The following is a 17,133-nucleotide window of genomic DNA, read 5'->3' as shown; positions in this document are numbered from 1 at the left end:
AGATGCCAGCCACATCCCCCAGCTCCTCTCTGAGATTCAGGGCTCATGAAAGAATCATTCTTTCTAGAAGAGACTGATACCTCATCCGGTTAAAGGTCTGAGCCATCAGCTGGGGTTTTATATGCATTCAATGGGAAATATTTATAATAATTCATTCTATGATTCATTCTAATATTTATTGAGTACCTCGTATTTGCAAGGCAGTGTGCCAAGTGATGTGAGAAATACAGCCCTGCCTTCAAGGTGTTCATATTAGGAGGGGTATAAATAACCCAGAGAACATAACATTAATACAAGTTGAAAAATGGCAAGGGCCTGAATGAAGAAAAAAACAGTACCGTTTAGGAGTTCAAAGAAGGGAGCTATCACTCTCTTTTAACACTGTAGCTGCTTGGGAAGGGAAAGTGAACTATGACTAAGAGGCAATTTACCATATGATTTGCCTATGCTAACTAATGCCCATGACAATAACGATAGCTACCATTATCAAATACTTGCTATGCTCTGGTCACCATACTGAGATCCCACAGACATTATCTTATTAAATGCTCACAACATCTTAAAAGTATCATTAATCCCTTTCCTGATGCAGCAAATGAAGCTCAAAAAAACAAAAACAAAAAACAGAACTGCCCAAGTTCACATGATTAGGAAGTTTAAGAGGAGAGATGCAATTCCAGAGCCCTTACTCCTTCCAGAATCCTGGACTCATCTAGACTTAGGTACCTAGATAACAAAGACAGCAGTATCCTACCCTCTATGCAGGAATGGATCCCAGGTCCCTAAGCATGTTCTTACAAAGGGGGTTTTCTCCAACCTTTACACCCCAGTAGACCAACACCACACAGCCTCGGTTACATCCTCATAGCACTGAAGCGTTCTTCCACCACAATTACAACACAGATATTCCCCTTTTGAAAACAGTCATGAGATTCATTCCTGCCTCAAGAGCATGTTCCAGACAGGTGCTCTGCATTCATCTGGATGTGGCAGCAGCAAGCCAACTCAGGAAAAACACCAGATGTTCCAACAATAGATGCTACAGTTATCCATTTTTATTCTGGCAGCTCACTGAGGTTTTTATTTTTATCATTTTTAGCTGTAAAATATAGAGAGAGACCCTCTCATGGTAAAGTCCTGTTTTCCATGAAAAACTTTCACTCTATCGGGCATGAGCAGCTTTCCTCTTGATTTGTATCTGAACCATGAGAAAAAACATCACAGATGCAGACTGCATTGTACTAAGAACATATGCATGCTTTTAAATCACTTTTATCTTACTTTTTACTAATGTAACCCTGAAACATAAAATATGTCCTTTTTTTTTTTCATTCACTGTTATGGGAAGAACAGATGGTAAAAGGGTTAGATTAAAGTAATACAGCATGTCCATTAAAATAACCCCCACTGCTGGGGATGCTTCCCTTGAACAGGAGTCGTGTTTACTGTAAAGAACGGCTTTGGCTTACACACATTGGAAATTGCCGGGGGTCTTCTCAACGATAAACATAAGGGTAAGAGAAAAACTAATGTCAAAATCAAATGCATTTTAAAATGACAATTATGCAAGTTATTTTGCTAATCTGGGAGGCGGACTGAAAACATTTGCCTGTGATACTGTAACTCAACAGCAGTCAAATAATAGATTCCATTTCTGACTTGAAAAATTTTACTACCTAGAAATTGTAAGGAAGGAAACCTTCAAGAAAAATTAGAGAATACATTTTAAAAGAAAAAAATATCCATCTTGAGTCACATTCCAGAGTCAAGGATGGCTTCACTAGAGGAACTGAGCAATAAATATTTCCATTTACACTGTAAATAATTAGAAAGCAAATACTGACTCAAAATCCAATTATTAAAAATTTTAAATATTTTGGCCACTTCTCCCCTCATTTTAGAAAATGGTATAAATTGTCATCTTCTCAAAATCAATTTTTAAGAATGGTTCACAAGATTTTCACTCATTATTGTTATGATTTGCTCCACTTATAGTATAATCTGTTATTTATTGTGATGTTGTTTTTACCTTTAATCCACATTTTAGTTATTTTTAGCTCAAAGAATATTCTGGTGAGAAATCTTTCATACCTGTAAGTTCCTGATATATTTCATGAAGTAGAAACATGAGAAGTTTTTTAATATGCCTCAAATGTGGTTTGAAATGACTTAGGGCTTCTCTTAATCCAACCCCCCACCAACAGTTACAAAAATGTTCCTGGGATTTGGTTCACTCATTTTTCTCACAGAAAAGTAAGCATAGTCGACATCTCGTTGGCTGTCAGGTTGACATGCAGCTGGAAGGGAATCAGCACTCGGAACCAGAGGCCAGTTTTCCTCCAGTGTAACTCTATAAGGACTCTCCTATAGGGTTCCATATGGAGAGAGCTGTTCCCAACCATGAAATCCACAATCCACATCCTCTTATAAATCCGAAGGTAAAGTCCTAAAGGCTGGCAGGCATCTTCATTGCACTGAAGATTTTAAACAGGTAATAAACATTTAATTAGGTCCTTTATGTCCTGGCACATACAGCTGTAAATGATCAAGAATATCCCAACTTGCATAGGTAATATAGAAATGGCTCTAGCTCACTGGATAAATCCTGGGTTTCCAGGACCAGTAGCACTAGTTTTAGTGGTAATCTTCTTCCATGATGGGCTTTGAGCATAAGCCAGAACCACATCCATCTTTTCACTGATACTCTGACTCACTCTCTGATTTTTCACATATAAGTGGCAGATTAGATGGGCTTGAATTAGATGGATACAGGTGGCGCCACCTGCTCCAACCCCTTACTGCTGCTTTATTTGGCCTTCCATTGGTTTATTCTGAGTTTGGACAAAGGAAGGCTGCCCAAGCTGCTCTTGGCAGTGTCCTAGAACTGGGCCAACAGATTGGCAGACGTATTACCGGCCTTCTGCATACTAAAAGAGGAGAGCTATCAGATTTGTAATTTTGTAAAAAGAAATTGAAGCTCAAAGGCCCTCTACTGAGTTAATCAATTTCAAACTGGTGTCTGTAAATGGAAGGATGGATCTACCTTCTCATCTTCTAAGCCAAGCACAGTAAAATAATAAGGAAAACTAAAAGAGCATAAGCTAGCTATTAAATAATATACATCCAGACCTTGACCTTCCAGGAAAACACTGCAATTCAGTGTGCTACAATATGCTTAAAGAAGTTTCCTAAAAATCTGTGAAAGACGGAAGAATTAAAGAAATCTCAATTTCTTAGACAAAGATATCCAAATCCAACTTCCTTAACTCTACAAAGGTCCCATTATGAGGGGGTCAGATCCCACCAAGCACTGTCCAATAAGGCATTGCTGTCTTTAATTTCACTATTTAGTTTTAATAAAATTTGATTTTATAGGTTTTGTTAAAATAAATTTCCCCAGGCACATTTTGATGGTGGATTCAGCCATTCCCCCTTCTCCTCTGTTCAGCTGCAGAGCAGAATCACAAATCCCAGCCTTCATTTCCGTTAAGCCAGAAGCAGAGGCGTTCCATCTGATTTAGCACAGCTGCTTCGCCCACTGCTCAATGTCGTTTTGGACACTAACTCTCCCCTAGATCCAAACCATCCTACATTATGAAACAGAGATGTGTTTAACATGAATTACGCCTTATAGCCAGGGATCTGGGGAGATGAGAGGTAGGCTACAGCTGTGCTTTGGTGGGTGAGTAGGATTTAAGAAGCTCAACAGGAAAGGTGTCCTTAGGGCAAGTACACAGCTGGAATGGAGAACTGATGTGGTGGGGCTAGAGGTGGCTGGAAGAGGCAAAGACGTAGCCTGGGCCAATTGTGGAGATCAGACTTCATACTATAACCAACACTGAGCCTCTGTAGGTTTTTAAGTAGGGCTTGGGGTGGGAGGTACATGATGTAAATGATATTTCAGGAAGCTTACTCTGAGCAGGAATGCTCAGAGACTGAAAGGACAATAAGGAGGGGATGAAGCAGTCTAAATGTGATGTCCTGCTCTGAAGAGCCTGGAACGGGACAAAGACAGTGGGGATCAGGTAGAGGAGGAGCTAAGGGTCAAGACACACCATGAAGGAACATTACCCTCACAAGGCCTTTTGTGTTCAAAGGTCAAAAACCAAACCAACTAAACAAAGAAACCCAAAATTTAAGACTTTTCCCTTTCTTATGGAAGAAATCGATCCCTCCTAGATATAAAGGTGTAGCACCGAAAACGCACATAGATTATTAAAGAATAAGAGAGTGATCTAGAAAGTGTCTACTGGGCTTCCCTGGTGGCGCAGTGGTTGAGAGTCCACCTGCTGATGCAGGGGACATGGGTTCGTGCCCCGGTCCGGGAAGATCCCACATGCCGCGGAGCGGCTGGGCCCGTGAGCCATGGCCGCTGAGCCTGCATGTCTGGAGCCTGTGCTCCGCAACAGGAGAGGCCACAACAGCGAGAGCTCCATGTACCGCAAAAAAAAGAAAAAAGAAAAAAAGAAAATGTCTACTGATCATGGAAGTGGGCCCTGGAACTAGGGCTGAGCCCATAAACAAAGACAGGTTCCTGAGATGGAAGACAGAGCCAAATGGCATTTCTTGTACAGACACTCACGTCAGGGCAATTGTTTTGTAACCAAAACACACACATACACACACAGAGCTAATATCAGTTGCCACCTCTCTCCATGGTTGCAATGGAGATCACAGTGGAGACGTGGAGACTAGAAAGCCCACTTCAGGACAGGATGTGGACAGTTCTCTTCCCTAGAATGTGAGCCAGAGAGTGCTCATTCAAAGTTTTACTCTTGAAAGAGCCTCTAGATTCTACCACATGTAATTCCCCCTCAGCAGGTAGGTGTTTGATTTGTACTGCAAGATTCTGCATTTGTGAAACCATCCTTAGGTTGTTTTTCATGTGTATCTTTTCCTCTTTACATAGGTTATAAATTCCATAGTAGCAGAATATTTTCCCTACTTGGGGTTTTTATGTCTCTATAGGCAACCAGCTAAGTATCTGCATAATTTTTTAATGTATCTACTTAGCCATTCATTCATTTCATTAACATTTAGAGAGTGAGTATGTGGAGGACACCATACTAGATGCTGGGGCAAGGTTGGGGGTGGGTAATGAAGTAGACATGGTTAACTACTTTCAAGGATATTATAGTCCAAGAGAGGAGATCTGACATATCTAGAAGGCAGTAGAAGATAGATTACTATAAATGGAGGCACAAGGGAGAAATATAACTCAGTTATATTTCATGAAAGAGGCAGCATTCAATCCAGGCCTTAGAAGATAGTCAGAATTTTGAAAAATAGAGGCAACGCAGGCAGAAGTAAATGCATAAGCACAAGCATGGAAGCAGGAAAGGACAAGGTGTTCAGCAAATAGTGAGCAGAGAAGTCTGGCCAGATCAGAGGGTGCAGGTAATTTAGGACCCAATTATAGGTGACCTTGAGTGACAGCTAGGACTGTGGCAAGTCTCCAAACACTGATCAGTGGTCTTTTAAGGTCAATCTGAGAAGCAGGGAAGACTGGAGAGGAAAATTTTCCAAAGTGGAGAGAAAATCAAGATGCGCTGCACTCCTCCAGAGTGAGGGAGCTCCTGGGACACAGGCAATGGGAGAAGGGTAAATGGGTGAGGGGGGGGAGAGCACAGCTAGAGATGGAGCATGAGTCTGGTCCTTGAGGGTGCTCCCAAGGGGTTCAGGGCTCTATTAACTGTCAACCTGCAGCTCACTGCAAACCTTGAAAATAGGAATAAATCTGAACCTGCTGGAAACTCCCCATGGCATGAAGGTCTCTAAGCTTGGAGGCTATTGGTTCTCTCACTCTCAGCCCCCAATTCCCTCCTCCAGTTCACTGCTGGAAGGACAGGTGAGCCCCCAACACACACCACCATAGCTACACCACGGCCAACACATGCCTTTATCACATACCTACTATGCTGTGTTTAAATTATCCGTTTACATTTTTATCTCCCCCACTGAATCTGTAAGCCTCTGGGGAAAGGGCTGTCTACCCAGGTCATCTCATCTCTCCTCTGTTTCTTTATCCATGTATCTTATCAACTTCACCTTGGTGGGCTTATCCATCAGTTCATTTACCCACTCACTCAATATGTCCTGAGGGCTTTTGGGTGCCCAAGGCAATCTTGTTAGCAAGGGTAACATCTCCTGTCCTCAAGGATCTTAAAGTCCCCATTTACTGCCTCCAAATTTTCTTCCTTTCATCTTATAATTTTTGCAAAGTCTCATTCATGCCACTTTTTTTCATTTTTTTCTTCTCATTGGTCTTTTCTTATTCAATGAAGTCCTGCTGCCTAATATATAAATCTAATGTGACTAAACACAGCCATCTGTTTATTTCAATTTGTGTGAGATTTGTCATCATTGGATTCTTGCTATTGGGAATGCGTTTTACACAACACATATCATTATATATCGTATGTTTTAGTAAACACCAATGAAACAGTGTTGTTTGCGATATCTGCCTCCTTGAGTAAACTATTTAGCAAGAAAGTATATCATCTTTTGGTCCTATTTCGAATCCCATATACCTAGTTATCTACCATAAATAGTTACCTTACCTTTACAAATATTTATACTATCGTGCTCCCAAGCAAGGTGAAGGACAAAGAAGTTCCCTGTAATGGCAGGTAGACTGTCCTAGAAGCAACCACTTTTGCCAGGCCCCATTGTTATTTCCTTCCATCTCATCACCCATTCTATCCATCACACCTCCTAAAATGTCAACTTTCTCTGCAGACTCACTTAATCAGACCGTTCCTTGACCTTGCACATCCCCTCAGCAAATTTGTGTGTGCTTTTTAGCAGACTTCACTGGCCTATTTCAAACAAGGCCCCAGGTTCCTCCTGAAACCCATGTGGCTGAGTGAAGAGAGAGAAGCAGGGTAGTGGAAGGTAAATTTGGGGGTATAAGGAGGCTGATTAATGGGGAGTCTGCCCCTCCCCCAACCATGTGCCAAGGGAATGAAAAGGCAGCTGCAGGGGCCTGGAGGTCCCATGACCAGCCACATCTTACAATTCCTCTCTAAAATGTTGGTCTTGCCTCCCCAGTGAGACCATGGACATGGTTCCTTAAGGGCCCACCTTTAGCATTTTAGTGCACATAATAAATATTTAACTAAATGCAAGAGTTGGTAAAAACCAAAGTACAAATCTGTAACACAGAGGTCTCACCTTACTGAGTGAAGTGCTTTCTAAAATAATACTTAGAGGCTTATTTATGAAGACAATCTAAAAAGACCATAAGTGTCCACTTTAATAATCTCCTGAGATTTCTATAGAAGAGAAGATATCTGAAGTTTAGACATGGCCAGAAAATATAAACAAGCCTGTAGTGTAAGAATTTCAGAGAAGATAACCTCTTTTTTTTTTTTTTTTTTTTGCATGATGCATTAAAGTTTTTGTCGTTGGTAATGGTCAAGGATTACATGTTTTCATTTAACATAAAACATGAAATGAAGGACATCTATCCTGGTAGAGATGAAATTACTATGTGTAAGGGAAAACTACACTTGAGAAATTCTCGGTCCTTCTGTTCTCTGTAGCCTAAAAAGTCAGCATAGCAGTCACTGATGTATTTTTTTTTGAGGCCAGAAAGAACCTTTGCAGGGAGAGAGTTTCTACCTTCACCAAAAGGAAACCAGATTGCTGGCAGTGAAAATTAAGAGGGTTCTGTGGGATTATTTAAAGTAACAGATGTGAAGTTAAACCTGCAAGTGTTACAGTGTATCTGTAACAAGAGATTAAATATTTTCAAGTTTCAGAAGCATACATGGTTTTATGCATGCACTGTTATTACAGAATTATATAGTGTATTGCTTATTACTGACTAGGGAAAAAGCAAGAGGAGGACAGAATGATGCAATAAAACCAGAGGGCACGCACTGTCTCTAATAAACGTAACAACTATAAACATGCCAAGAGGAGAAGTTTAAAAGGAAACTGGAATCAGGAGACAGTTTATTCATGATTGACGTGGCTAAACTATGGCAGGATAACTTCCAACTGTATTAGAGTAGCCATGACTAGTTCAAAAAAAATAGGTGAAAAAGACTCTAGCAATTGCTGCTAACAGTTGCTAGAGATAAGATCTGAAAAATAAATTCTATAAGCTCAATATTTCTAATTCAACAGGACTGTAAAAAAATAAGTTGCTATTTTCATGAACATAAAGTCAATAACAATAAAATACAACTGTCATAGTGGTAAGACAGCTCTACAGCAGCACAGTAGCTAGCTGCAGAATCTTTGGAAGTTATCTATAATATTTCTTACAACAATTTTTCCAAAACCATTCAAAACAATTCCATTTTGACCTCTCTTGTCCCGAGTAATACATAGAGGTACAAAGGTGATTCAGTCTTTCATTAAGTGACTATAATATAATCAAGTTATTCCCAAGGGCACCTCATACCAGGAGGGGACCTGAAAGTTCATCTACTACTGCAGACAAACTCGGTGATGGCGGCGCATTACAATTTGTGCATGTCTCACATCTTCAAATAAGGGTGCCTAGATAATTCCAAAAAGCAATGTTGCTGTTTGCCATGCTTCGAACGTCCGTTAGAAATTTCTAGATATGCCTAATATATAATAGAGCAAAGAGCCTAATAAATAATATTGATAGAATCATTAAATCACCATTTCATAACTAATAAAAGGTACAAGATGTTACCCTACGAGCTCAATTTTGCTCTGGAAATGGCCTCTTGAAAAAACCTGAGGAGAATTTGCATGCTAAAAACATGTAAACATGGAAATAACAAAAAATAAAAGATTTTCTCTTTATTTTTGAGACAAGGCAAAAGCAGTTAAAATTAAATACCAAGCAAAGCTTGACCATTCAGTGAATAAAAATGTATTTATTATGGGTCTGTTAAAATATAAAGGGAAATTCAGTGTAAGTGTGTCAACTAAAAAATGTAAGCTTTAAAATATTATTTCAAAATAAATCTATAACGATCAAAATACATCTACATGAGAAGAAGAACAAGCAGCCAAGGATAAAAATAATTTTATTCATCCTTCCTCTACGATGCTTTTCACTTCAGCTGAGAACTTTAGCTCAGACCTTCCTAGACTCACGTCAAGACTACTAAAACGAGTATCTCGAGTAGTCTGCCTTGCTTCCACCAACTTAATGCTCTCATTTCCTGTTCAAAGCCTTTACAGGTTTTCCACACAGCAAAATCTAAACTCCTTGGCCTAGTAGATATTGGCACTAATCAATGAATGCTTCCAAACATATAACCCCTTGGCCTTATCCACAGGGACCTACCCTACCCCACTTCACCCAAAGGCCCAGTCACACTAACAGTGTGTTCCTGCATCTCTTCAGAATCTTGGTCTTTCTGAAGTGTCCTCTCCTTTCCCTCATGTGCATATACCTGAATTCTACCCTCAAAGCCAGGTCAACACCCTCCCCAGTCATCCAGGCTGACACCACTCCTAAAGCCTTTTGTATACATCGTCTTCTATACACTCCTTATCCTAGTATATAACTTATCATTCCAACTGTACTGCAACACTTAAGGGCATTTCTTATACCATTTCTTTATATTCTAGCACCTTCTACCCAACACCTACCCTCTACCCTCATTCATCACAATGGCCAGTGTAGCATCTTTCTGATGTAGGCACTCAGCTAGCATTTACTGAGTCTAAGACACATAAGAGCAATGGTGCAAGAAAACTGAAGAATGAGTACTCCTTAATAATATAAGGGCGGGACTTCCCTGGTGGCGCAGTGGTTAAGAATCCGCCTGCCAATGCGGGGGACACGGGTTCGAGCCCTGGTCGGGAGGATCCCACATGCCACAGAGCAACTAAGCCCGTACGCCACAACTACTGAGCCTGCGCTCTAGAGCCCGCGAGCCACAACTACTGAGCCCGTGTGCCACAACTGCTGAAGCCTGCGCGCCTAGAGCCCGTGCTCCACAACAAGAGAAGCCACCGTCATGAGAAGCCCGCGCACCGCAACAAAGAGTAGCTCCCGCTCGCCACAACTAGAGAAAGTCTGTGTGCAGCAACGAAGACCCAATGCAGCCAAAAAATATAAATAAATTTTAAAAAAAATAATAAAAGATAATAATATAAGGGCAATTTGGACCAAATAAGACTTTTGAGAAGCTAAATTATTTTTTTCTTTAAAATTTCTGAGGATTTAGAATCCAAGATGGTGGTACTGAGTTGTTTTCTTCCAGCAGAAACAGATGAGTTTGCCCTGGATGTCACGCTTTTCCACTGTGTCCCCAGAGGACCCTCTGCTCACCCCATGACAATTCACTGCAAAGACTCTTCCTTTTTCTGTCTACACAAGTGGCGCCTCGAAAGCAAGACTGTGTTCCGTTTCTGATTTCTACATATTAGTAGCCCATGTACTAGAAACTCAGTCAATGACTGACCTAGCACCATGATTATCTAAAGCAAACATAATTAAAGAATAACCTTTACTAGGCACATAAATGTTAAGTGAACTTAATTCATGACTGAGACTTCAAATGAGACATAGGGCCAAAATTCTAAGGATTACATTTATATAAGTATTAATCACAAAAATGAACACAAAAAAGTCAAGAGAAACCCTATGTTGATATATGTGTGTGCATGTGACTGATTTTTATAGAAACATCATAGAATATTTCTAGAAGAAACCACCATTTTGGAGAGGGAAAAGGAGGAAACAGTGGGTGATTTTCTACTTTCCACTCTTCTGCATTGCTTTTCTTTAAAACTATGAAACATGTACAACTTTCAAATTAACTCCTCCCCACATAAACACAAGGAGCAGTCTAATGTCAGTTAAAACATTTTTTAAAAAATGTGTAGGTGGTCTACAATTAGAGTAAACTAAAGAAATTTTAGACTTAAGAGCTGAGCATGAAAGAAAACATAGGCAATGAGGTTTTGGAAGTCCAGTGGGGAGATTTTGTTTTTGTGGCTTAATTTCTATATAACAACGGACAAACTCCTTCTTAACTTAGTATTTCCTAATTTAAATTCTCCTTTCATCTAAGTGTCCAGCACTCCTACCCATGTAAGGATAGAATTACCCAAAGGAGTAATTCATCCTTCCAAGTACTAAAAAGAGACAGTAAAACTCTTTTCCCAAGGTACAAGATAGTAATAAGAAAAGCTGCTCAGATATTCAATAAAAAGAAGCAACTCCTCCTCCATAGTGACTTGAACTAAAATGCACTTTATAAGTAACGTGCTCAGTCCTCATAAAAGAAGGTGTACATTGAAAAATGTCCAAGGCTTCCCTGGTGGCGCAGTGGTTGAGAGTCCGCCTGCCAATGCAGGGTACACGGGCTCATGCCCCGGTCCGGGAAGATCCCACATGCTGCAGAGCGGCTGGGCCCATGAGCCATGGCCGCTGAGCCTGCGCGTCCGGAGTCTGTGCTCCACAACGGGAGAGGCCACAACAGTGTGAGGCCCGCGTACCACAAAAAAAAAAAAAAGAAAAGAAAAAAGAAAAATGTCCAGGCATCACACATCTACTCCCCTCCCTTTTGTCAGGGTAAAGAAATCTGGTCTCTGTGGCACCAGACATCAGTCCCTTGGGGCCCATGATCTTCTCACCTTCGCACACCAAGCTGCTAAAATAATCTAGCAAATAGTAGCTTCTTAGTGACCATTCGTTCAATGAATGACATTTCCTCAAGCAGTGCCCACTTGTAGAAGTCAACAGAATAATATAGCTCTGATAAGTAAGAAAATAATAGTTTCTGGACCCACTGGTTTGCCATTTTTACTTTAAAAAATATATTTAGAAACACAAATGATAAAGACCACCTTGACAAAATGCCTCTGAATTCAGCTTGGTTTTATACTAGCCAAGGAATCATCTCCTGAGTTACTCTAATGAACTGCAGGAATTTGGATGTGGCACCCTTAAAGGTGGAGGTGATCACAGGGTATGGAGAGTGGGAAATCCTCAATTCTGTCCTACTTCCTTCAGGCCAGCAGAGAGTTGTCCCTACACCTTGACACAGACAAGCTTCTATATCTCAGTGGCTAATGAAGAAAGACATTCTTTTTTTCCTTCTGAGCATCAGGACTCATCTTTGTACCTTGCAGTGTTTCTGGAATACCTCCTCTGGGTCTCATCAGCTCACCACCTTGCAAAGATGAGAAGAGGGTTGCTTTTTCTACCATTCCTGCCATCTGGAAGACCCTCTTTGTTTCATTCCTCCCCATAAATAGTCCATCTGTGCTCAAATCTCATGGTGAAATGTATCCTTGATCTTTTTGCCTCCACCTCTTAATTTATCCTTTGACTTCAGTTCCTGTCCTAAGATTCAATTTTCTACATCAAGCTCTTGTTTTCCATATTTTTCTATGCTGGCTACTTCTTTCTGGTTAATCAGTGTAGAGGAAAAAATTTAGGACCAATCTCCTTGAAATAAAGTTATGGCTCTGACTGCCACTAAGCCTCTCACAACCTTCATATAAAAGCAGTAAACCACAAGATCACTTCAAATTTTTACTAGCACAGTTATTTTAAAGGAAGAAGATATTTTTAGAAAGCTTTCCAGATTTATAGAAGTTTTAAATGTACTAAAGCCAGATAATTAATTCCAAACAGCTTCAATACTTCCTCTCCTGTGAGACCAAACCAAGTCACAAAAACAGGAAGTGGCCAAATGGCCGTGCACCTACCTGAGGGTATGGGGAAGTCCTGGACTTTGACTTTGAGCTGGAGAGCCTGGACTTGGCCCCCTTTCTGCTGTCAGTCATGGCAGGAGTGGAGCTGCCTGCATAGGAGAAGGCTGGTTTGGAGGCTGAGATCTGATCCAGGGAGAGCTGCAGCCCTTTGTATTCCGTGTCTCTGCAGGGTGGGAAGACACAGCCCTTAATCGGCCACCACAGGAAATGGATACACATGTTCTCTTACCAGAAATGACAGCCATTCATATTCAAAAAGGAAGCAAGAAAAAGTTAACCATGTAACTGGTTTCCACAAACACCTTGATTATTTTAGAAGTGCCTAACATTTAACTAATGCCTCTGAATGTAGCTGCCCCAGGTACCACAGCTAAGTTATATGATATACTCATGAAGATGTCTTGATTAAAAAATACATTTTTCATTATTTTTATATAAGTATAAAATAAATCTATAATTCAAATTCGCTGAGCTTTTGTGTCCTCACTGGTAAGATAAGGATTATAAAATTTACTCTAAAAATTGTCTGTGTGGGGTGAGCACCATAGACAATTGACCATCTGATGCTATCTGATCACTGGCAAGAAGAATGTCTTCTATCAGCTGCTCCTAGATCAATCATTCTAGGTAAACATTCCAAATATTCGTATGGCTAGCAAACTAGTGTATCTAGCTTATTAGTTAAAAATCCCTTTCGGAAAAAAAAAAAAAAAAAAAAAAATCCCTTTCGGGACTTCCCTGTTGGCGCAGTGGTTAAGAATCCACCTGTCAATGCAGGGGACACGGGTTCGAGCCCTGGTCCAGGAAGATCACACATGCCACAGAGCAACTAAGCCTGTGCACCCCAACTACTGAGCCAGAGCTCTAGAGCCTGCAAACCACAACTACTGAGCCCACGTGCCACAACTACTGAAGCCCGCACTCGCCTAGAGCCCGTGCTCGCAAAAAGAGAAGCCACCACAAGAACAAGAACAAGAAGCCCGCAGTTTGTCATCAAACTGCAACGAAGAGTAGCCCCTGCTCACTGCAACTAGCGAAAGCCCAACCACAGCAATGAAGACCCAACACAGCCAAAAATAAATAAATAAATTAATTAAATTATATATTTTTTAAAAATCCCTTTCAACAGGCTAACTAATTCAGTTACCTTAGGGTACACTTTCCCACCAGTTCTTTTTACTCCTTCATTCAGTAAATATTTATTAGGCTGCTAATATATATCAGACTTTGTGCTATATGGAGATGAAAGGATAAATAAGGCATTTAGAGTCCCTGCCCTTGTGCAGATTACAATCTATTGGGGAGAAGAAATAATAAACAAATAAACATAGTAACTGCAGACTGTGATATGACCGGGATAAAGAGTGTATCTCAGAAAGTTCGTTACAAAGGTATTGCTGAGGCACTGAGGGACTAGAGATGACAGCTTGGCCCTGCCCCCAGCTACCACCTCAGCCTGCTTCCAGGCAGCGGGGAGTCTCAGCTCACTCCTCACCCCTTCCCACTGGCAGCCTGACTAAAATGTTTCAGAGTCTTCTTTGTGAGGACTCGTGGGAGCATTTTCTCTCAGGTTCCAGAACTAGCTGAGTTGCTCCTGAGTAATTGATTTCTTTTTATCTCACGAGCACTGTGAATCATATCATTCATCATGTTTCCCTCTTTGCAATGAAGTCAAAAGCCCTGAGCCCAAGGCTGATGTGTCACCACCTCTAGCAAGTATACAAGTCCTCAGGTCAGGCATTTCGGGCAACAAACTCCACGGCTTCCTTTATTTTTTTCTTAGCTTATTTTTCCTTTCTCTAATGGGTTCACCTTTTTAAACATTTTCTGTGCATCTTCAATGCTCTTCAGATTAAGATAGCTATATTCAGTGTAACAAATTGATAAAATTATATATGTTAAAGTGACTGGCAGATGTCCATGGCTCAGCGAATATTCATTAAACTTCTTTTCCTTTTCCCTACCTATTCTTCTACAGAGAGATCCGGCAAAAGCAAAAGTATAATTCAGGCAAGGAGTCCCTCCTCAAGTGACCAGGAATAGAAACCAGCTAAAACAGGTCCAATAATATCAATGCAACTAACTGGAGTGTAGTGATAGATGTCATCAAATTGCAATGGCTTCTTATCAAACAGTCCATCTACTCAGTGAAAGTTAAAAAAAAAAAAAATTCACCTATGTGAGTAACAAAAATTTAGAAAGTAGGGACTTCCCTGGCGGTCCAGTGGTTAAGACTCTGTGCTGTATGGTGGGGGGCATGGGTTTGATCCGTGGTCAGGGAACTAAGATCCCACCTGCCACGTGGCCAAAAAAACCCCAAAATTTAGAAGGTAGGCATGGGAATTGTCTCCTGGGCTTGGGGAGTCTGATCACATCACTGGTTTGCTATACACTCTAAGCTCTAATCGACTCCCAAGGACAACACATGGCACAGGCTCTGATCATTCCCTGGTCAGAACCTCAAGGCCCGCCAAAATGTGGTGCCCACCTATTTTTCTGACAATATCTCAGAATTTTCCTTCATTAGTCACTCACTTCATCCAAAATAGTTCTCCCCAAACTGACCTTATACTTTCCTGATTTTCTCTCTACTCCAACACATACTTATAAAACCCCTCTTATAAAGAACTATCTTAGATCCCACTCGCTTCTAGGAAGCCCTTCCCAGCTGCTAAGCCCATCCATTCCTTCAGTATGTGTTTACTAAGCATCTTTGTGGTGGCCGTGGGGACACAGCAATGAGCAGAAGGACTAAGCCACTACCCTCATGACCAAGGCAACAGGGCCAGTTCCTGAGGGAAGTGGGGAAAGAACCAGGAGCTTATCTCTTTCCTCCTCTAATCTTATTTTTCAAGAGATTATGTCTTATCTTTCCCAGTGGATTCTAAGTTCCTAGAAGATTAGAGTCAAGACCTACTCTATTCCAATGGCATTTTTTTTTTTTTTTTTTTCTGTACGCAGGCCTCTCACTGTTGTGGCCTCTCCCGTTGCGGAGCACAGGCTCCGGACGCGCAGGCTCAGCGGCCATGGCTCACGGGCCCAGCCGCTCCGCGGCATGTGGGATCTTCCTGGACCGGGGCACGAACCCGTGTCCCCTGCATTGGCAGTCGGACTCTCAACCACTGCGCCACCAGGGAAGCCCCCAATGGCATTTTGCACAAGAGTTCACATAGATGGAAGAGGAAGAAGGTAAGGATGCAACTAAAAAAGGACTGTTTTCTTCAATGACGACTAATAACTTGGAGCCCAAAAGCCTTTCTCTGGGGAAAAAGACCCTTGTGGGCTGTGAGTCCCCAGACCCACCTGGCCCTGAGATCACATGGATATGACAGTGAGCAAGCTAGGCTCTGACAGGAGGTAGAGCCCCCATCCTTGACCATCTTCTGTGTCAAATGTACTTCTGTCTGCTGGGCAGCAGAGTATCCATCCAGTCCCTAAGACTGACAGCAAAAATCATGCACCCCTGAAAACTGGTCAAATCATTTTTGTCGGCTCATTCTTAATGCAACATTTCAGCACAGAGACTTCATGGCTACAAGCAGAGAGTAAACAAGGATTCACTTTTCTCTTGCACACTATCAGACCCCAGAGTATGCATTTCAACTACTGAAGAAGTCTCTCCAAAATTTTTGCATAGTTTCCAATGAAGAAAACACTCCAAATTAAATAGGCCTAAATAAAATTTGAAAGCCAGTAAATGCTTTTAATTTCTACATATACACATGAAAAAGCTAATAAATACAAAAAAAGTTATACTTTGGATACACCAGTTAAAATATTAATGTTCTGGTGCACCAAAAACTACAAAAACAAATCTGCCAAAATTAAGCAGTAGATCATGAAGTCAGGTAGATCACAGTTTGAGCCTCTTACTGTGTGATAACCTGTCTAGACTTTAATTTCCTCTTTAAAATTCACAGGGATGTGGGCTTCCCTGGTGGCGCAGTGGTTGAGAGTCCACCTGCCGATGCAGGGGACACGGGTTCGTGCCCCGGTCCGGGAAGATCCCACATGCCGCGGAGCGGCTGGGCCTGTGGGCCACGGCTGCTGAGCCTGCGCGTCCAGAGCCTGTGCTCCGCAATGGGAGAGGCCACAACAGCAAGAGGCCCGTGTACTGCAAAAAAAAAAAAAAAAAAAAAAAAAATTCACAGGGATGTGCTGAGGTTCAGATGAAATATTATGTGGAAAGCTTATAGCCCAGTACCTAGAACATAGTAAATGCTCAATAAATAGTATTATTTCTTCACTTCCACCCTCGATGGCACTTTTTGGCACCTGATTTCCCCAAAGCGACAGTTTCACTTTGGTAGCAACTGTAATACCTTTCATTACAAACACTTCCCTATGCTGTATTTCTTTCCTTTCTATCTCAAACTCATTTTCGTTTGCTCTGTTCCTTTTTAGCTTCTAAACTGTATTGTAGTGTGGCCAACATATTTATTAAGTTCATTAAGTTCTTTATTGCTA

At 41.2% G+C, this 17,133-nt stretch overlaps 1 protein-coding gene across 1 annotated transcript in view; it reads right to left on the bottom strand.

The window, feature by feature from the left end:
* SIM1 (SIM bHLH transcription factor 1) overlaps window positions 1-17,133 on the bottom strand; it is a 72,365-nt gene that overhangs the window by 17,822 nt on the left and 37,410 nt on the right. Inside the window, exon 10 of the mRNA XM_027089776.1 lies at window positions 12,661-12,829. Coding sequence (XP_026945577.1) covers window positions 12,661-12,829 — 169 coding nt within the window. The remainder of the gene's footprint in view (window positions 1-12,660; window positions 12,830-17,133) is intronic.

Source organism: Aethalodelphis obliquidens, unplaced genomic scaffold (genome assembly GCF_003676395.1).
Source record: "Aethalodelphis obliquidens isolate GAN/ISIS:26980383/991018 unplaced genomic scaffold, ASM367639v1 scaffold3, whole genome shotgun sequence".
Lineage (NCBI taxonomy): Eukaryota > Metazoa > Chordata > Mammalia > Artiodactyla > Delphinidae > Aethalodelphis > Aethalodelphis obliquidens.
Note: the sequence above shows the minus strand (reverse complement) of the source record. Positions and strands in the feature narration are given on the sequence as shown.